Source organism: Macadamia integrifolia, chromosome 13, assembly GCF_013358625.1.
Source record: "Macadamia integrifolia cultivar HAES 741 chromosome 13, SCU_Mint_v3, whole genome shotgun sequence".
Taxonomy (NCBI): domain Eukaryota; kingdom Viridiplantae; phylum Streptophyta; class Magnoliopsida; order Proteales; family Proteaceae; genus Macadamia; species Macadamia integrifolia.
Window position 1 is genome coordinate 6775571 of NC_056569.1, and position 21514 is coordinate 6797084.

Consider the following 21514-nt stretch of genomic DNA (forward strand, 5'->3'; position numbering starts at 1 on the left):
TTTATGTCCAGGGATGAGAGATACACAAAAAGTTATTATCAGTAGATATTCAACTCTACGTTCGACATTGTCACCAGTAGAAAGAAAAGATCAAACTGCACAAGAAAATCAAAAAATGATTTTTTTATGATAAATAAATATTAAAAATAAATAAAAATAAATAAAAAAATAAAAATGTGAAAAAGGAACAGAAGAAGAAGAAGAAGAAAGAGGAACTCCTAAGTCCTAGGTAGTGATCATCACCCAGGCTCAACACCCCATATGTTCAGCTGTTGCAATTGTGATGGGATCACTTGAGTAATGGTAGGGTATGCTGACTCAAACCCTCAACCTCAGATCAACCAGAAATTGAAGGGTGTGATGCATGGTTCCCTAATGCTAAGCTACTACCTCAAGTGGCTAGAAATATGTAGAGTCAATGGATGGCCCATGCATGCACTTACCGCCTAGTGCTCAACCAATAAGAAGGCAGCGAGTTTTCTTAAGAAACTCTATTTTGTCTGTTCTCTTCGTCAAAATAGTCAATAACTCGCGTTAAAATTTAAAATAATAGACAAAATTCTTCAATCGATATTAAAATAAAATTAGAACAAAGGGAAGTCCATTCAATATATTGTGAGAGTTCAACCTGGTTATAACCTGATTTCAAGGCTCATTTATAAATAAATAGAGAAAAGAATGCTCCTTGATTACAGGGTCTTTGTATCAAGGTGGGGTCAATAAGGAATACTTATAATCTGAGGGACCTGTGATGGTAAAAGTATAATTTTGCCCCCCTTTATGTTTGAACCCATAAGCCTCCGAACAGAAACAGTCATTTTTCAAAATAAATATTAAGAAATTTGATTCAAATTGTGGCTCATCAGTCAAAGGCAGAAATAGATTCTCTAAATCATCCTGTGGCTCTCTCTCCTAGATGATAACTAATGGACTATGAAAGTAGAATAAGCTATTTAAAAAAAAAAATTACCGCCCATTTTTTGGATTATCACAATAAAAAGGAAAAAATGCAAACTAAGAATAAAGGGTTTTTTTTCGTCCATCTAAATGCCTCAATTCTCATATTTTGATAGATACACTTTGGAAGGTATATCTAAATCTTCATTTAAATTGGAGTTTAACTTCCATTAAGATGTGATAATTGAAGGTTGGACAAGAAACGAAAAAAGTGTTGAGAGGTATTGGTTCTTTAATCCCACATCGATCAAGGGAAGAGATTTGGTTAGTTGATAACCTCTAGCACCTCTTTCATGGTCACAACATGTTTTAAAATTGTGGGGATCTTTCATTTTGCCCAATTTAGTACTCATTATCGGAGAGTTTTGGAACTTCAAACATTTGCTTGAGGTAAAACTTCCCTAGACAATAGGACTTGATGAAGTTTAGCAGGTTGGTATCTTCCTAGGAAAAATAGACCACCACTAGCTATTATTGGACATTCGTGGAGTCAATTTAGTTTTATGCAGATCTCTCTCTCTCCCAAAGATTTGTTCGGCCAACGATGAAGAAAAACTTTGTCCAGAAATTTTATAAAAAAAAAATATTATAAATTTCATTTGCTAGTACAGCCAGTCGTTGACAAATTAGAATAGTCTTTACCTTCTTCTTTCGGTAACTTGAAGTCTTTACCTTCACCACATAAGTTTACGTTTAAAAAGAATAAAATCATTTACCCTTGCCCATCAAATTAAGGTCAGATAATGTATTTGAATGAGCAATCTTCCTTTTACCACTCTTTTGGAGCTTCCGTTCTTCAGCATCGAAAGTTGGTTAACCTTTGGGGTTGGCATGTGATTTCGAGTGATTATCAAAAAAATGACGGTTCAAATAATCTGTTGTCAAGAACTTAAAAATGATTTAACTTATAAACAAAGTTGCCATATATCTACAGTCAAGAGTCTCATCTTATGCTCACATCATGAGTGGATAAAGGATTCTTTCCACCTGATTGGTGAAGAAAAAATTATTGTCTTACTCGTTAATATTAAAAATGTGTAAAAGAGTCCTCTTATTCAAACATGATTTTGTGACATGTAGCTGGTCAATTAGGGCGTACATTCACAAAGCCAGCCACAAATCGGCCACTGTGGAAGCGGACTCTAATATTTTATTTTATATCAGCAACTAACTCCAAATTCAAACTTAATTGAGAGTGACATCTCAATCCAACGTTAAGTTGCCGCTGTTATATATCCATTTTTTACACAGCAGCTATTAACGGTCAAATGACAATTCTACTACGTGTAAGCCACAAGTACTTTTTCATTTCTTCTACCCCAAAAAAAGGCCACAAGTAATTTTTCATCTTGAGATGACATTTTCTAGAGAAAACAGCGGGACAATTATTTTTTCAAATGAGAAGACGATTAGGTTATTCTTAATCCTATTATTTTATTTATATGGCAATTCTTTTGGATAAGTTGTATGTCAAATTGAGTTGTTAATCTAAATTGTACAACCATATAACCCTTATTCTTTTTTAGATCCGACTCCTCTCTATGTGTTGGAGTGTTCGACATCCAAATTGGCATCCAATGACTAGAAGAACCTAGTCACCAACTCAACACCCTATGCATGGGAGGACCCGAACACCAATTTCAACACATGGGTGCGCACCCCAAGTCCTTTCAGCTATCAAATGGTTGGGGCACCCAATGCATTGGAAAGAAACTTCCTCTTTTTTTTTTTTTCAACAGTCATTAGCTTTAACATTTCCAAATATTTTTCAAAACACATGGATCTCACATTGGTTTGGAAATTTTCCCCTGACTAGTTAAATATACAGACAACATGTTTACAAAGTATGAACTCTACCAAACATTTTCACGTAACAAAACAAGCCATTGTTTCTCATAATAATATACATAAATTTTGTTTAACTTCAATGGATACATCTCCCACCCACTATCATTTAGAGTGCACCAAAGAACATTTATAAAAACAAATCCCAAATCATCAAAGTAGAACCAGTTATTTAATCCCCCTAAACAAGGATGTAATGTAAACACATTATTTACTGATCAAATTCAGATATTCCATGTCCAGATATAAATACCACTGAGTGGATATTGATGTGGATCAAATTTAAATTTTCAAACAACCGTCTATTTTATTCTGACTTTTGAAATCCTAACCTTCTTTTGCCCAATGAATACAATTTGCTCTTAATCCATCTTTTTAAGTTGTCTTCACTATTTTTCTTATTCTCTAATTGATTATCTAATTGGCTCGAATAATTATTTTCTAAATAATTCGGATTTATATTCACATGCCCTTCTCTTTGTTTGGAAACAGATACCCTAAATGAATACGAATACGAATCCAAATTCGGATTTCAACTACCCATTTACAATCCCCCAACCACCAAAGAAATAATCAAAAGAAAAATGGCAAATAACAAGAAGAAAATACACCAACAATTCCTGCTTCCTTCACGGTTCTTGGAACTCAAAACAAGTCCAAAATTTCTCACACAAATAAAGATTAAGATCCTCTCCAGCACGAGGGACCAATGAGAGTTTTATCTTATTTTTGTTGACAATTTCAACAGAGTTAGTACCACATATTAACTAAGATTAAAAATGCATCTTAAACAGCTTCAGATAAACGACGAAAAGAAATATATGAAATCTCAAGTCAACCAAATTAAGGAGATAAAACAATGCCTTAATCCAGAGTTAAAGAAGAGCCTGGAGGAGCTTTTACCAAATAGCAGTATCAATGGTTACAAGCTTTCTCACTCAAAACATAGAAAGCAAGCCCTGAACAACCTGCTATGTACCAACAAGTACATGAACATGAACAAGTGTCACCCATGTTAAAGCCCGTACAAAAGAAAACACAAACCAAATCCAAATCCACACCCACCCCCACCCCCACCCTTACTGCCTATTAAAAAAAGGATAAACAACAAGATCTTTCCCAAGCTCCTTGTGGGATGGGAAAATAGAAAGGAGAGAAACAGAAGGCTTTCAGTTATGGACCCTGTACATTAAATCCTCCCCTCGGCACCCTCTCTTACAACTTGAATTATTGTCTGGAGTTCCAACAGAGCACCAAAATTAAGCTCCCCAGAAGAAATACTTCCAGTCGCAGACTCCCCAAAAAGAGTTTCAACATATTACACATGAAACATAACTATATGTTCTTAGAGCAAAAGAAACATGAAAAGAAAATTAAAAAAAATAAAAGAAAAGAAAAAAATATATGTAAGTGGAAAAGGCAAACAGATATATCTGAGGTAATAAACTAACCCCTAAAACAGGCATTCATTCCCCATACTTCCACTCCGTGCGCTACCACATAAACAATGCGATCATGACCACCAGTGAGAAAAAGCATTCAACGGGCGGCATGCGAAGAAACTAACTACCCAACTACAACACTTTACTTCTAACATACACTTTTTATTAACCTGGCACCGATTCAGAATTTATATGACCACCACTGCCCCCACCATGGACATTAAATCCAGTGACAGGCATGGAGCGCTGAGCGAAATCCACCAAAAGCTTTCGTTGGTGGTCATCAGTGTGAGGAAGACTCGCTCTTAACAGCTCCACTGGCATCTCTTTACTAATAGCCCTGGCTGCCTCTGCTCCAATAGCTGCTGTATTTGGTGGTGCTTGCATAAGCAATGACTGCACAATGCTGTCATACTTGCTCACACAGTATTTAGTGAGCAGACCAAAGAAAGCATCAAAGGATGCCTGCCAAAGAGCCCGGTTGGACATGCTGTAGTTGGTAGCAACCTGAGGATCAGTTAGCAGCTCAGTTGCCCTCTCAAGGACAGATTTTAAGATAACAGAAGCCCCATCTCCAGCAGTGCTACCAAGGGGACGGAGAGGAGGCTGTTCAGAGGAACAAACTACTGCAGCCAGACAAGCACTAAGTGCACTAAGATCCATGTTACGAACACATACAGAAACAGTTCTTGCAAGATTTATTGTTGTCTCAGTAGCTCCCATATCAGAAGGCAGGCCACCAAACAAGAACCTCAGGTGACAGAAAATTGCCATGCAAACAATCCGGATAAGCTCACTCCCAGGAATGAGGAGCTGTAGGTACCTTGAGAGGAGCTTCCGTCCCTTGGGAAGAGAGACTAACCTTAAGAACACGAGGTCATCCCTGGGGGCTGGTCCTACTGCATGGCCACCTTTGCCTAGTGGGTCAACTAGCTGGAGAGAGGCCGCAAGCCCCTCCAGTAGTACCTGCCTCCTCCTCCTCAGCTGAACTCCATCTTGTGGTTGATTGAATTCTAGAAGTCTATCAATATCATCCACATCAAGGAGGAGACACAGACCATCTTCAATCGTTATGCGTGCAGCAAGCATGGGTTCTTGTTCCAGAGGCTTCTCAGAAACTTTCTGGTCAACATTGCCTTCGCCAGAGTAAGCAGATGGAGGATCAACCTCAAGCAATGGACGAGGACGACGTATAGAAGAGAATGGAACCCTACCGAGGGCGTCAACTTGTAGATAAGCATGTGGTTCAGCATTAGCACGTGCACGGGAAGGCAGATCCCGTAGGTGAGTTGGGCAGAAATGGTGCTTCAGCCTTGCCCCAGCAGTTTTTTTTGCAAGACGTGCCTGGTGGTAGTAATCATCTATATACGGGTCATTGCTATGTGTAGCAGCATGCTGCATTCTCAGAATACTCTCTATCTCTTCAGCTGTCATATACTTCGACCTAAACTGTGGCCACCCATTATCACTCTTCTGGCTACTAGGATCAGAGCCCTGTTGAGAAAAACGCAGGTTCGGTCTTCCCCTCTGCGTCGATCTAATTCTCTGGTCCCTCAGATCAGTCGCTCCAAGCATTGCCTCATACTTGCTAATTACATGTGGAGAAGGATGGGCATTAAATAGTTGCGTCTGCAAAGGTGAAAAATGAGCCAAAGATGGTTGACCAGGGTGATGCATTCTTTGTTGTTGCTGCTGTTGTGACATTAATTGTTGGTGCATCAACCCACTCGGATGAGGCAATTGTTGTTGCAAGAAATTGTTCACAATGCTGGTGTTATCTCCAGAAAATAGACTAGCTTGGTTTCCCCAGTGGTTCTGCGGCCTGCTACTAATTGGGAGGCCTGAAGGAGTGAACTGTGGTAAACTTCCACCATAATGCAGCCCATGAGGCAAGCCAGACAAATGAAGCTGAGGATTAGAGAAAGGAGAGAGATTTGGAGCAGAAAAAGGCATCTGAGATCCTCCGGTAAGAGGTGGAATGTTTTGGTGGCGTGAATGGTGGTTTGGTGAAGCCTGCTGAGATCGGCCACCAGGAGGGTAGGAAGTGAAAGTTGATTTGGGAACTAAAATCGGTTCACTTGAGAAATGTTGCTGCTGTTGTTTCTGCTGAGGTAACGAAGATGTTCTGTACAAAGATTCTGATTCGGCACGAGCAGACAAAGGATGCGGCTGTGACGACCATCTTTTGCCTTCCTGAACACTGTCAGCGTCAAAAATATGTGGATCTAACCAGTTGGGAAAATCCGGCTCTTGTGCCCAGTCAGCGGCAGATGAACCTGAAAAGTGACAATTTTCTAAGTTAAAATGAGGATTTGAACCCATATTTTGGAAATAAAGAACACCCGTTACGAACCAGTACCCACTTCAGATCTGCATTACTCCAGCAGAATGGGCACTGCCAATAGAAACTATAGCATACAGCTTTCCAATGGCATAATAGTGCACATGGCACCCAAAAACATACATCAGATAAATCACAGATGTTAACTGCCAAGAAAAAAAAACCCTTGGACAATCAACTTCAAACACCTTAAGACACCTTCTGGATGACCAGAAAATTATCCGCTAAAATAACAAGTTTAATACAAGGACGATTAAAACTATTAGGTCTGCCAATAAACAAGCTAGCTTCAAATCACAGGCAAGCCCAGCTCCCATTATCTAGGTCTGAATTAAATAGTCCTCTGCAAGCTGAGAACAAGAGTTAAGCTAGCTTCAATCAACTAGAATGGGCTCAGATCAGTGTAGGACATATAGCATGCAATACTCATAGATCCTTGAATAAGTATGTGTAAAAGAGCATTTGTGCAGCCCACCTAGAAAGGGCATCCCATGCAGTCCAACTTTATGGTGCAACATAGACAGATGATGTGACTACCACACCATTGGATAGATAAGACATGGTCTGGATTAGCCACATGTCAAACTCATAATCAAAGTCAATCAAATACCCCCCATGCATGTCCATGCATGCCGCTCATCTGGGCTGTGCCATGAGGCAGATATTTGGGCCACCTAGAAAGCCCTTCCAAGGTGGCAGTGAAGGAACCAACAATAGCTCATATGTATGTAACTGATAAGTGTGTATCATAGATACATATTGTCCAACCCTAACAAAGTGACAACTTGCTAGTTCTTCAAATTCTATCTCCCCCTTCAAACATTAGCTTTGCTGTCCAATCCCAAGATCTGTTAATGACTGAACCAGGTTATGGTCAGGATTAGACATCTGAATCATGTTGTCCAAAAGCCAAACCAATCATAACCGTTTGCAATACTTTTAAGTTTTATCACTCTCCTTGTTCTCATTTTGACACCAACTTGAAGTATACTCAAAACATAACTCTTAAAAAACTAGTGTCCTAATCTAGCACAAAACACCACTTTTAACTACTAATCTAATCCCATGCACTAACATCAACCCTACTTTATGGACTCATAATTTAGACCCGTTACAATGAAACACAAGCAAATAAAACACCCAACCTATAATATAACTACCTAAACATTATTTTCATACCATTGGACTGCCCAGTCCCTACCGTCCTAGACTCACGTCTGAGCCTCCATACAGGATTATAGTCTGATAAAACCGATCAATTTCCCCCGTGTTGGAAAAAACTCGTCGTCAAAGTCTTAGTTATTGAAATATCCCCATGACATGATCAGCACCCAATCTACTTGTTCAGCCCCAAAAGAAATTATGTTGCACACATAAAATCAGCATCGCATGGACCTTTCTCATCAAGAAATTGATATGGTAGGCCAATTCGATAGGAGAGCTTTACTCAGAATCAACCTCAAATTGGTGTTCTCTAAAGGGAGCAATTCAGGTTTGTTTCTTCCTCACGGATGGAGTACTGCTCCTTAGTTTCTTCAGCACAAACTTCTACTTGTTCTTTTAATAAGTTTTATGGTCTCTTTCATCTTATTTTTGCTGGCTTTCTTGGTTTCCTCAGTTATATCCTTGCTTGTAGCCTCAAGTTCAGCAATTTTGACATCATTCTATCGTAAACTTCTATAAAAAGCTGAGTTACAGCAACTTCTTACTTGATTCTTCTTTTCGCTTCAACTATTTTTTTAGGCAGACCAATTTGATGTGTTGTGTAAGGAGAAGTAATAAAGAAAAAACTATTTGCACAACCACGTCGACCTTCATGTTCATCCAATCATCGTCCACCTGCTTAGATGATGTGCGTTTGAATATGAAACACACAACACCAAGCACCATCATAGTAACATGAAGGAATACGAGAAGTCACAAAGATATTTATCTTTCCTTCAAGGAATTCAACAAAATCACACAGGTCCAACACAGTCCTTCATCAAGGAATTCAACAAAAACACACAGGTCCAACACAGCTTGTGACACGATACTTTCCTCATGTTCATCATCAACATATAACATAGCCAAGCTCCCATCAGGAAGTTGGAGACAAATACGAAGACACAAGAACACATACTTGGCTAAACTTTAAGACCTTGAACTCCAATAATAAACAATTCAAATCTACACTCAAGCCATGAAACTAGAGAGTGTTTGGCAAAAATAGAATCTTCATAAATGAATTAATAGCTAAGCAAGTTCAGATTAATGATGTATGAGAGAAAATTCATATCTTGCAAAGGACTGGTTGGAATGACCTGAAACACAGGTCGAGGACTCTATTTGACATAGTAGTAATTTTCACTCCCACCACCAAACATATAACAATACTCAACCTTATCCCAAATAAAAGGGGTCGGCTACATGGATGCAAAGACAAAATAATAATAATAACACAAGGAAAAAAACATAGCAACACAACAACTAGGTAAAATACCACCTAAATGGGGTCGGCTACATGAATCTTGTACCTCCAATCAACTCTATTCGAGATCATACTTTGGACAAGTCCTAAATTATGCATGTCTTTCCTCACTACTTCTCCTATGGTCATTTTAGGCCCCTAGCTCTTTTAGCTCCTTCAATCTGAATCAGGTCACTCCTCCTAACAGGTGCATCTCAAGACCTCCGTTGAACATGTTCACGCCACCTCAAACAACTTTCTCAAAGCTTATCATGAATCGGGACAACTCCCAAATCCACTCTAATATGATCATTCCTTAATTTATCTTTCCTAGTTTTGCATCCATCTCAACATCCTCATCTTTGTTACACTTGGCTTATCTATATAACGCTTCTTTACTGCCAACATTCTACCACATACATCATAGCCACTCGAATGACTGTCCAATAGAATTTTCCTTTAAGCTTTACAGGAATACGCCAATCACACCACACTCCAGATGCACCTCTCCACTTCATCCATCCCACTTTAACTCTCTATGCAACATCATCCTCTATATCACCTTCTTTATATATGATAGACCCCGGATATCTAAAATAATCACTTTGCAGAATCTCTCCTCAATTTTCACCATTTCGTTATCCATCTTAGTGTAACTAAAGTTACAGACCATATAATCCATCTTCGTTCTACTTATCTTAAAACCTCTTTATTCCAAGGTTGATCTCCATAACTCTTAGTGGTAATCTTTGCCTTTTTGTCTCATCCACCAAAAAAATCATCCACACAATACATACACCAAAAAACCTCATCTTGAATGTTCCTAGTTAAATCATCCATGATAAGTGCAAACAAGTAAGGACTTGAGCTGATTCTTGATGCAACCCAATTGTAATTGGGAATTCATTACCTTGCCCTCGAAGATTATCATGCTAGTGACCACATCCTCATATGTATCTAACTATCCGCATACTTACTTACACCATTCTCTTCTCTAGTACATGCCAGATTAACTCTCTAGGGATTTGGTTATAGGCTTTTTCTAGGCCAATAAAGATCCTATGGAGATCCTTCTTGTAAACTCTATATTTCTCCTTCAGCCTCCTGAGTAAGTAAATAGCTTATGTCGTGGATCTACTTGGCATAAAACCAAATTGATTCTCCGGGATGGTAGTTTCTCCTCAAGTAAGCTTCAATAACCCTCCCCCATAATTTCATAGTATGACTCATTATTTTTATGCCCCAACAATTATTGCAGCTCTAAATATCACCTTTATTTTTGTAAATTGAAACTATAATGTTTCTCCTCCATTCATCTGGAATTCTCTTTGTGCTCATAATCTTGTTAAACAAATTGGTTAAACCAGATACACCACATAATCCTAAGCTCTTCCACACTTCAACTAGTCTGATTTCTGGTCCTACAGCAGGGATAGGGTGAGGAGTATGCTCAGAGGTGAGCATTGAGGGTGTAGAGAGCTCCGGGTTTCGGGAGGGATATGGCTAGGTATGGAAACTGGTGAATGGTCGAGAGAAGTGCGGAAATTTCTGAACTGTTACACTTATTTTTTAATCAAGCATATGCTTGATATCCCACTGCAAAGCATATTTTGATATCTTGCATTGGATCCATCAAAATTGTTCTTCTCAATATATCTTTTTCTCTCCTTTGTTCTTTTTTTTCTTTTTCTTTTTTTCTTTTTTTTTTTTTTTTTTTTTTTTTTTTTTTTTTTTTAATATCTTTATTAATTTATTAGATTACTTTTACGGAACTAATTAATACTTATGATTTTACATACTAATTTCCCTCCATTATAGAAGACTAACTGGTTCAATAATTAATGTTCCCCTTTTATCAATTCTGTAAAAGTTAGATTCCTCTGAATCAGCATTATGTCCAGACTCAGATCTCTCTGAATAGAGGATAGTTCAGCAATATTCACAGAAAACTGACAACTTAAAGAGCAGGTGAATCCTACTTCTACTAGAAAACCAGAGCATAAAACTAGAACCTGGATTCTAGTTAATAGAATTCAGTAGCTCAAGAAATAACTTAAGGAATGTAGACAGGAACCATAATGCCAAATTTGAAGAATTTTTAAGTAGCAATAAGAGATAGCAAGCTGAAAATTGACATAAAGCAGGGTTACTGCAGATTAGAAGTAATAATATGCAGTAAGAAGAAGGCAGAAGAAAGTACTGAAGTGATAGCACCTGATTTGTAATAGAATTCAGAACTAGAAGAGAAAAGCAACCGAACAGATCTGGGATACCAAACCTGTGTGCAGAGCTCAGGAACTCAAAAACTCTTGGAAGAACTTCAATTTCTATTATCAAATTATGCCTACCTGAAGGGGGATCTACACGTATATAACCTTTTGAATTCTCAATTTAACTCATAAAAAGAATCCTACTCACTGTTTCACACTGACTTAATCAAGTATAGTACACTCAAAACCAAACTTTTAAAATCTATTATCATAAACTCCAACATGCATAACAAGTTCAGTTTCAACAGAATACTCAGATCTGAAAATAGTGCTGAATATAAGAGATTCGATTACTCACAAACCACAAGTCAGATGGCTCTGAATTTTGGATCGAATGAAAATCCTATGAGGGAACAAGCATTCAAATTTTGAATAAATTCTACTGGCCGGATTGAGACTTACACTGGATGCAAGAAAAGAGAAACTTTTGGTGATTCTTCAAGAACTAAGGCTGGAATTGTCGGATAATCCTCAAATTTGGATCAAGTGGTCCTCCTAAGATCTTCAACAAAACCCTCAAAATCCTGCAATGATCAGAGATATGGTCTGGAAGTTATGCACTCGACTGTTCTTTCCTGGAAAACCCTGACGCTGGACTTGGTAGCCTGGTTGTGTATCTTCTGATCAACAATCTTAGAGGGCTTCAAACTCACTTTAAATAGTAGACAAAGATAAAAATAAAAGAAAAAAAAAACGGAGAAGAAAGGGGTAGGGGAATGGCTACATATCTCAGCCTGGGCCTCTCACCCACAGCTATCCCAACTGTTGAGCATCCTATCCCAGGAATAAGGGGCAGCTATGGCTGTAAAGTTCATTCTTTCATTAATTTTCAATGTGTTACATCAACTCCTCTTATATAGTAGAGGGTACAGACATACAGCCTTACAATTTAGAAACAAAACCAAAATAGAAACTAAGACTTAAAGACTAATCTTTCCTCAAACCAAACTACTTGACAACCAAGTAAACATAAAAATAAAACTACCTAAGTTACAAAGCTTGCTTGCTAAGACAAAAACAAAGAAATAAAAAAAATAATAATAAATAATATCTAATATCCTAGCAACTGGCTGTTGGCAGCATCTCTTCCAAGCCAGTTGCAATAATGGACCCCAACAATACCTGAGTGAATAGCAGCAGGTTAGCTGGCTCGATTGGCCCATGTTGGGGATGGCTTGCTTCTGGTTCAAGAGGCCAGAATAATTCAGCTGGCTGGCCTGGTTCATTTGGGACCAACAGACCCTTCTTTTAGCAGCTCGATCTATATCACTGCATCCCCGGCTCCCACTCTGAATTTGCTTTCTGGAAAATCTGTCGTTAATACCACAAAGGTGAAGCAGGACATTAAGTCCCTATTTTGGAGTTGGATGGCGTTGTCTTTGGGCGGGATACAGGGTGGGGAAGGGCGTGGTGGAGTTGGGGGAGGGAAGGCTAAGGAAGGATTTTCATGTTAGTGGATCCATCTAGGCTGGTTTCCTTGATTCTTCTTTGAAGATGAACGAGATTTTAGAAGAGTCGCTCACATGGGAGAGGAATCAATTGGGTCAAAAGGGGCTGAGTAGCTCTTAAGAATGATCGAGGTCAACTCAAACCTGAATAAATTCAATTTTGGAGTGGAGAAAAAACGAGCGAACATCACCTAGGTAGTGAATTTGTAGCCGAAGAACAGCACACTTCGTATTTACAGGCTTGACCAGCAAGGCTCTTGTAGTCACAACCTCAACTGCTCGACATGAATGGAATTCGAAAGAAATCTCGATCGGCTGGGTTTTTCAAGAACCAACGCTTGGACAGCTTATACCTTGATGGAAAATGGTTTTTTTTTCCCCCACTTTTCTTTAGACACGTTGATGGTAATTGGTTTGGCAGTATAGGGGTAGAGTATTTGCGAAGGTTGCAGAGGTGGCAAAGAGCAAAGGATGTCACTCTCGGATTCTTATCATTACAGGGTTGCAAAGGTTGCAAAGGCAGCAAAGAGCAGAGGATGTAGAGAGGTTCAGGTGGACGCAGGAAGCCGTAGGTGGAGGAGAAGAGGGAAGGAGGGAACTGAAGCCAGAGGAGGGCAGGGGAGCTGGCCCCAAAGACAAAGACGGAGATGAAGAAGAAGGGCAAGGAGAAGGGAGAAGGGAGAGGGGGAGGATGGGAGGGAAAGGAGCTGCAGCGGCAAATAGGATAGTGAAAGGGGAGAGGGTGCAGCGAAAGTGGAGAAGAGTGGTTGCAACACCAAAAAGATTGGACGATTGTGATGCAACAAAGGGAATCAAACGGTCAATGAGGTGGGGGCGTGAGAGGTTCCATCCTACCCCACTTGCTCAGAGATCCTTTACCCTTGAGATATTAAGAGACTTTGGGTTGGGGAGATTTTAAGAGAGAGCAACACTAACCAGAGAATGCAGCATAAGACTAAACTTGGAAATGTGCAAGAAGTGCCACACTGACATGCTTTTGGCATTGAAAAGAACAAAATGGAATACCCTTTACATCTATACATATTTCCTACAGAACTATTAAAAAAGAAATTATCTAGTATCAGTAAGAAATTCTCAAAACACAATTAATTCTAAGTCTCCTGCATTTGAGATCAGTTGTTACATGGAAACCAAGAAAATGGAGGTATACTAGCGAAAATCAATAGTTTATATGCAAGGCAAGGAAAGACAAAAAGAAAATCAACATATTTGTTTAAAATAACACCTCAAGAATACTTTCCAGAGGAACAAAATATTATGGCAATCTCAGTTTTCTTCTATAGGCCAGCAAAAAAATAGATGAAAGAATTTTACTCACTTTCCCTAGAAAAAGATCCCCTGTCACCAATAACTCCTGCATTTCTTGGTTCACCAATGACCTTGTTCAGCTGTAATAAGACAAGTAACTCAGATAACTAACAACCAAATATAGAAAGCCACAGTTCAAATTTAAACAATACACTGAAAGAAATAAAACAGAATCGGGAAAATGGAAATAAAATACAATATTTCTGAATAATAACGATTTATTCAATTTTATAAAAAGAAAAAAAATAAGTTTATTCAATGATTGTCAAAAGCATATAATAGGGTACTCAGAAAGAGCATGATATAGTTAAGTAAGCCTGTGCCCATTAACACATTGGACACTCAAAATTTAAAAATTAGCCCATTCTTGGTCCAAATTGATGGCTTGTTTTTCTATCAATCTTCTTGTACTTTTGAAAATGCAACACCAATTTTTGGTCACGCGATTGTATGGAAACTTCCTTCAACAAATTGACCTTGTGGGGATAGCCAAAAGACAAGTTGATTGAGAAATCTCATTAAAAAAAAAAACTTCACGAGGAGCCATGATCGGAATTGAATATGAATTGATCAAAGATCCAAGCATGGTACGGATCCATATCGGTTTTGCATGTTTCCAATCCCAATACCTAGCCAATACCATATGGTTGAATGGTCGGACCAGGGGTAAAAATGTCAAAAAATATGCTTTTTAGGAAAATCAAGGGTATTTCTGTCTGATACAGCCAATCCGATACCACATTGGTTAAAGCAAGAATGAAAATTGGTTGTTCAGGACATGGAAATGTTATGAAAATCTTAGTAGTTTATAGTACTTCCATTTTGTATTGCAAACATGGAATCACAACAAAGAAGAAAGAGGATACACCGTCAGATTTTTTTAGAATATCAGATGAGAATCATGAGATACGAAAATGTTCATTATTTCACCATATAATGTCATGCGGCTACGCCTCAAATATAAAATTTTCAAGTTTCAAGAAACATTTAGGTCCATTCACCTATCACAGTGATGGCAGCCATGATAAATTCCAACACTGCAGGTTTTTCCTGGAAACTATAACTATAGACATAGAAGCAGAATCACATTTAATGAGAAATTGCACCTAAAGGCCAATGAAACAACCAAAATTCTCCCATGAAAGAATTAGGCCTTCATGTTGCTAAAAATGTAGGAAGATAATTTCAGGACAAGGAAAAATTTAACCTTATGGTATGGAGACGAACAATAGAAAATATTAATCATGTATCAAGTAATAGAGTGATAATAATATGTCTGCATTCCGTTCATAATCAGATCAAGGTTGAAGAAACAACCTTTGAAAAAGTACCGGCAAGGTCATCAATATCAGATAAAGATCCTAAACCTTCAGCCTGCAAATACAAAATAAATGATAATATTCAATAATGGCGCATGCCTTCAAAAAGAGATATCCAAGTAAGTAGCAAAGGAAGAATTTGAAGTTTGAAATAAGATAAGAATACCATGAAAAAGAAATTCAGTGTACCAGAATATCCTCTATCTAGAAAGTACTGAAGTTTGGAAATATAATATTATAACTTCAAAAAGAAGGTAACATCCATGCATAGTATCCAACAGAGCTCACAGAATCAACACACCAGGCATAAAACTACGACACTGCAATGTTGCCCTTGAAAACTCAAAGCTTGAAAGCATTAAATGTTTTCTTAACGAAGAGACACATAACAAGTTTTCATCTACACTTCATTAATCAATCCCATAAGCATTTCTGGCCAGCTTAGTCCACAGCATTGCTAAGAATTCAGATAACTGCAGAACCCAGAACAATAAAAATTGCCCAACTACCAATCAGTTTTCTCATCTTCTAGAAAGTAAGATATTTGGTCTGGTTAAACCAAATAAAGGGCTGTGAATATTTATTTCAATCATTGCACACCAAAAGGATCACTTGGGCTTCGGTTTGCCTCCCCAAGGAGGGAGGACTTGGTCTTAGAAGGATAAGGGATGTTAACACTTCAGGTATCCTCAAGTTGATTTGGAAGCATGCTATAAAAAAGAAAAGCACTTGCGTTGACTAGGTTTACTCCAAGCTCCTTTGGCATGACTCCATTTAGACTTACCCCACTTCTTTGGATGCCTCCTACTCTCCTAGGTCTAGAGAAAGATTTTAAATTCAGAGTTGTTGCCTCTAGGACTATCAAGTCCCTGATTTATGGTGGTGCTTCTACTTGCCTCAGGTTGGATAATTGGCACCCCCAGGGTATTCTATTCTCTCTATTGGCGACAGAACTAGATACCGCTTAAGGTTTGACAGAATGGGATTGGTCTCTAATATTTGTCTCCATGATGGGTGTGTCCTTTCACCTTCCTCCTATTCCTCTCTTCTGGCAATTTGGGAGGCGCTTTCATCCATCAGTAGAAGACCTAAAAGCAGTGGAGGATTGGTTACTTGGTCCCCTTCCTCTTCAGGCCTTTTCAGCACCAACTCTGCTTAGGACCTCGTCAAGACTAAGGGCCCAGTGATCTCATGTGCAAGCTAGCCTAGCTCAAAAGTCACATTCTCCCATCACAGCTTCATGATCTGGTGGGTTCTCCCCCGTCACCTCCTAATCAGTCCTTCCTTATCCAGAGGAAAATTTCGGCCTCTCCCTATTGATGTCTTTGTTGGGATGCTCTAGGAGATGTGGACCATCTATTTTTCCTATGTGCTATGTGAAGGCCTTCCCGCCAAATGCTGGCCAAGGAAGAGAAGGGTTTTGCCCCTTGATGGGAAATGGAACTGGGTGGGCATGTCCTTTGGCGGTAATTCCAGCTGCAACACTGTGGGTAAGCTTGCCTTTGGCTTAACAGTCGATCACATCTGGATAAATTGATGGAGAGTAATCTCAGTCGATGAAGCCTCAACTCTAGGACCTTGCAGCAGATTTTGGGCACTATCTCCTTTGACATTAAATGCAAGTTTTCGCCAGCCTCTTCACGGTGTACTGATTCCCCACGTAATAGGCTAATTGGTGAATCATGGGGTCTTCCCATTTCTTTGAATTCCCCACCTTCCACCCCCCACCCTACTTGAGGGCTGGGGTTTATTTGTTTTATGTTTTGTTTTTTCTACCCCTTCTTGGGGGCCCCTGAATTTCTCCTCCTTTGGTATTAAATTCTTTATTCACCCCCCCCCAAAAAGTACAATAGGATTCTTAGACATTGTTCTCATATAGACTTGAGACTGCTTCAAAGGGAATAAGAAAAAGGCTTGCAACAAAGAAAACCACCCAGAAAGTCAGTACAGATAAAAGAATAGGCCATCCAAACACCAAGATAGCAGAATCACCATATCCAACACAGTTAGTTAGCAGTTTATTTCGAAGATTTTGATGCAGGTGTTCTTATTCGATGGCAGAGTGTCCAATGAACAGGTTGCATAAAAATTATTCAAAGGGCTAATTCTGAATGCAAGGAAGTGCCAAGAAGGCGGGAAAAAAGGCCAAAATTAATGGATGGAATTGTAAAATTATCTCTTAACCAAGTGGCAGGGTACAAATTTCAAAATTCAGCAGTTAGAAATAACAGGTTTCAGGAAAGTGATTAACACTGTATGAAATCAGTAAAAGAGAGGATAAAAAAAAGATGGGAAAGACGAATCAAAACGTAAAAGCACAGCCCCCACTACTATAGACATCAAATTTTAACACATGAAATCCATTGAAAAGTAGAATCCTTTCAAGAAGGGCAACAAAAATTAGTTGCACTTGCACCAAGGAGATGATCTACAAGTGGACATGGACAGTCACTTCTAAGATTGCAAAATGATCACTAACAAAAGATTCTCACTAATAAAAGTTGAGTTTGGCAGTGAGGCTACCAAGATAAAACTTCCCAAGCATGAGCACTAAAACCAATTACTACACCAACAGAATAAATCAATATCGAAACATTAAATTATGAATTTAATTCTTCATATGTTTCTAAATTATAAATAAATAAATAAATTCGAACAGGTACAAAACCAGAATATTGCCAATAATACAAATGAAGTCATAGTTCTATATTATCAAGAAAAAGAAAAAAAAAAAAAAAGTGGAAAAGACCAATGTTCTTTTATCTCATTTGCTCTCCAAGAATAGCAAGAACATATTTTCTTGCATCTCATAACTTTAGCACAACATTATAAGCCAAACTGGGATCAAATATCAGAAGGCATATCACTACTAGATTTTTTTTTTTTTTTTTTTTTTTTTTTGGGGTGTGGGGTTTGGGGGGAACTTTATAACCTTGCAGCATAAGCAGATTGAGATAATACAAATGTGGCCCAGACGACCATGCATAATGTAAATAAGACTAAAGTAGAAAACAAAACCTCTTCTCTATTTAAGCCTAAGTAGGATCAAATATCACTAAGAAACAAAGCTCATTGTATAACCTACACTTGATTGAAAGCCAACATAAGTATACAGTATAAACAGCTTGAGATTATCATTAAGTCGTCCATGCATAATACAAATAAGACTAAAGCACAAATGAACAACCTCTTCTCTTTCTGACAAACGATACTCCTCATCTTCAATCCCAACAAAAGGGATGTCACCATCTTCCTCTTCTAATCCTCCCAGCTCAACTTCCCCCACAACATTCTTACCAAAGAATGCATACTGTGATGCGTCAAAGAGTGCATTCCCTGCATGACAGTGAGAACAATGTTAAACATGAGATCTATAGAGCAGTATGTGCGTACCATGCTTTGCACTTTTCACCTTTGAATTGAATTGAAAAATAAGCTAGAATGAAAAGGCCCACGAATTAACAGAATAAACATAAAATTAACATGTGTACACAAAAATTCATTTTTTCAAAAGAAATATCATGATCAACCCATGAAAAAATAATACAATAATACTTTTATTCGTAATAGCAAATCGGTGACAGCACCAAAATTCATTCAATTCACCAGGCAGACCGTAACGCTTGCTACACACACTGACACCGACATAAATAATCATATATATCAGAATCAAGACCCATCAACTGAATAACTTCATTGCATGGCATCAAAAACAAGAAAGCGTCCCATAACAAATTAGTTAATGCTTGTCAGCTCTGCCAAATATGAATGATGCACCAGAGTCTGAAAAAACTAATCAAACCAGCACGACGGCATGAAAACCCAAATCCCAATTACCATACATAACTCTATAAATCGCAGAGAAGGGCTTCAAGCTACTCAATCGTATTAAGACCCACCAAAATTCTACCAACTATGAGAAGACCCAGGAATTGCTCAACAACTCTAAACTCAAACTAAACAGATCAAGATGTAACATAATAAAACTCGATCAAACAGTATAATAAAAAAATTAAACGCAGAAGAGAGCAATGGAAAATAAAATATCAAACATGAGCGAAAACCCAGATCTAGAAGCAAATCAAAACCAATTTTGAGCTGAGATAAAGCATAGATCAAGCTATAAACAAGAAGCTCACCTGAGGAAGTCTCTGCTAATCCCGTGAAAGGGTTCCCTTGAATACCAGAACCACCATTAAATCCATCCATCACTGTATACTCTAAACTAAAAACCTAAAAAAGAAACAAATGAAAACGAAAAATTCCTACAAATCAAGACACCTAAACCAAAAAAACAAAACATCGAAGAAAAAGCGAAGACAGACACAGACGGAGTAACCCTTGAAATTTAAAATTTCTAGGGTTATCTCCGAATGAGGAGAAATGTAGGAGAAGATCTGTGGAGTAAATGCAGAGGGAAATTCATTAGGTACGGGTCCCTCAACGTTAAATAGAGAGGGTTTTTTGCCCCGAAATTAAAGCAGAGAAAAAGAACCCTAGACGAAGGATAACGATTGCCAGATTCTTACACGCTCACATACGTGCAGAGAGAGGAGAGAGATTGGATGTGGGTGAGTTTTCGTTTTTAAATTGTTTTTGTAACTATCTATTAGTTTTTATAATGCTTTTTTTACTGATCTTTGCTTCATTTTATGATTTTAGGGTTCCCCAGTACCTTACTAGCTAACCAACTTAATCAAACTAATGGACCAAAAGAAGGAAGGTGGTTTTGCTTTTCCCTTCCTCTAAAATAATCAAAGGGAGAGTGTTCTCTGAACAAGATATTTTTTTTTTCTTTTTATCAAATTTTTTAATAAAATAATACATATTATTACGAGGAGATGCGATATATGCCTTCCGCTCGAAGAACCTTTTTCCCTATAATCAAATATCATCATAAACAAAGGCTGAATAACAAAAAGATTGAGAGAGAGAGAGAGAGAGAGAGAGGAGAGTATATTTCTTTAAGAGAGGACATATGAGTGAGTGTGAGAAAGAAAAAAAAAGTTTGATGAGATGCAATTATTTCATGTGGAGTGGGTGATGTAATGTTTTGTCTTCCTTTAGTAGTATGAAAGAAAAATAAAACTCTCTTAAAGGATTAAAAATGAGTCAGCGATTGTCTTGTTATATCAAAGCTTCTAAGTTTCAATTGAGCGTTTTATATCATCCGTTGAAAAATGAATAATTCTTTCATAATTGATGATTTTATTTTATGATTGAACTCATGTATCACTACAAATTCTTGTCTTTTATTATACATGGTTGAAAACACTCCTAATTTAATTAGATGGGTTATTTGCAATTCTGGCATTTTAATGAAGAAAAAAAAAAGATCACACCATTTAAAGTACTCCTACTCCTCATTTGGTTTTAATTAATATACAAATAATATGATAAAAAATTAATTTTGTTCGCAAAATTTTATATAGAAGCACATGGAAGGCAAGTGAAATATAATCTTGCAAGAATACTGCTAAAAGCTGCCAGTAAATATAAACTAGTTTCAAACGGTCTCATAGCCTTTTCTTTTTAGGTTGAACACGTTGGCCCTATCGAAATTATATTAATTTTGAAATTTATATATAGATTTAACATCAATTTTATCCAATCTAGTTGAAGTAACCCTTACTTTTTCTTATTTTGTGACAACATGGTGTTATTTTATAATAATAAAAAAGTTGTAATTATATACATTCACGTAGTAATTTGTTATCAATTTTACCACCCAGAAAAATGTCCATTCCATTAGAAGGTTTTAAATACAGGTCTTCATCCTCTTTTAAATGGTTGAATTAATTAAAAAAAATCATTAAAATGATATATCATCATAAGCTTCTTAGGGCAGTCCATAATTTTGTAGTCACGTGGATAGTTGGTTTTGAATAACCATCTGTTGGATTTTAGTTGTACACCATAAAATTAGCGACATGTTAACTTTATATTGAAATTAAGTAGATGCCCACCTATGTATATACATAATTCTTGATACAATCCCGGATTTTTTGATCTTCCTGGAGACCCTCGGAATAATTTTTTGGTTGCGCAAACCAAAGGGAATGATGACTTTGGGTTGTACCAAGTCTGAAACCAAGTGGATTTATTTTTTGACCC

At 37.7% G+C, this 21514-nt stretch overlaps 1 protein-coding gene across 1 annotated transcript; it reads right to left on the reverse strand.

The window, feature by feature from the left end:
- Positions 1 to 3677: 3677 nt before the first annotated feature.
- LOC122058902 (protein PAT1 homolog 2-like) lies at positions 3678 to 19981 on the reverse strand. The gene is made up of 5 exons (XM_042621614.1): positions 19540 to 19981; positions 18588 to 18736; positions 15399 to 15455; positions 14092 to 14161; positions 3678 to 6520 (listed from the first exon to the last, which is right to left on the reverse strand). Exons 1-5 carry the CDS (start codon positions 19607 to 19609, stop codon positions 4410 to 4412), a joined length of 2457 nt encoding a protein of 818 aa, XP_042477548.1. The 5' UTR covers positions 19610 to 19981; the 3' UTR covers positions 3678 to 4409.
- Positions 19982 to 21514: the final 1533 nt, after the last annotated feature.

Bases quoted from the DNA above. Each gene is read 5' to 3' on its own strand.
- LOC122058902 (XM_042621614.1), bottom strand. From the start codon at position 19,609: ATGGATGGATTTAATGGTGGTTCTGGTATTCAAGGGAACCCTTTCACG. The intron at 18,737-19,539 runs GTGAGCTTCTTG...ACTGTCATGCAG, and splicing joins ATTAGCAGAGACTTCCTCAG to GGAATGCACTCTTTGACGCA. The intron at 6,521-14,091 runs GTGAGTAAAATT...GTCACTTTTCAG, and splicing joins GGGATCTTTTTCTAGGGAAA to GTTCATCTGCCGCTGACTGG.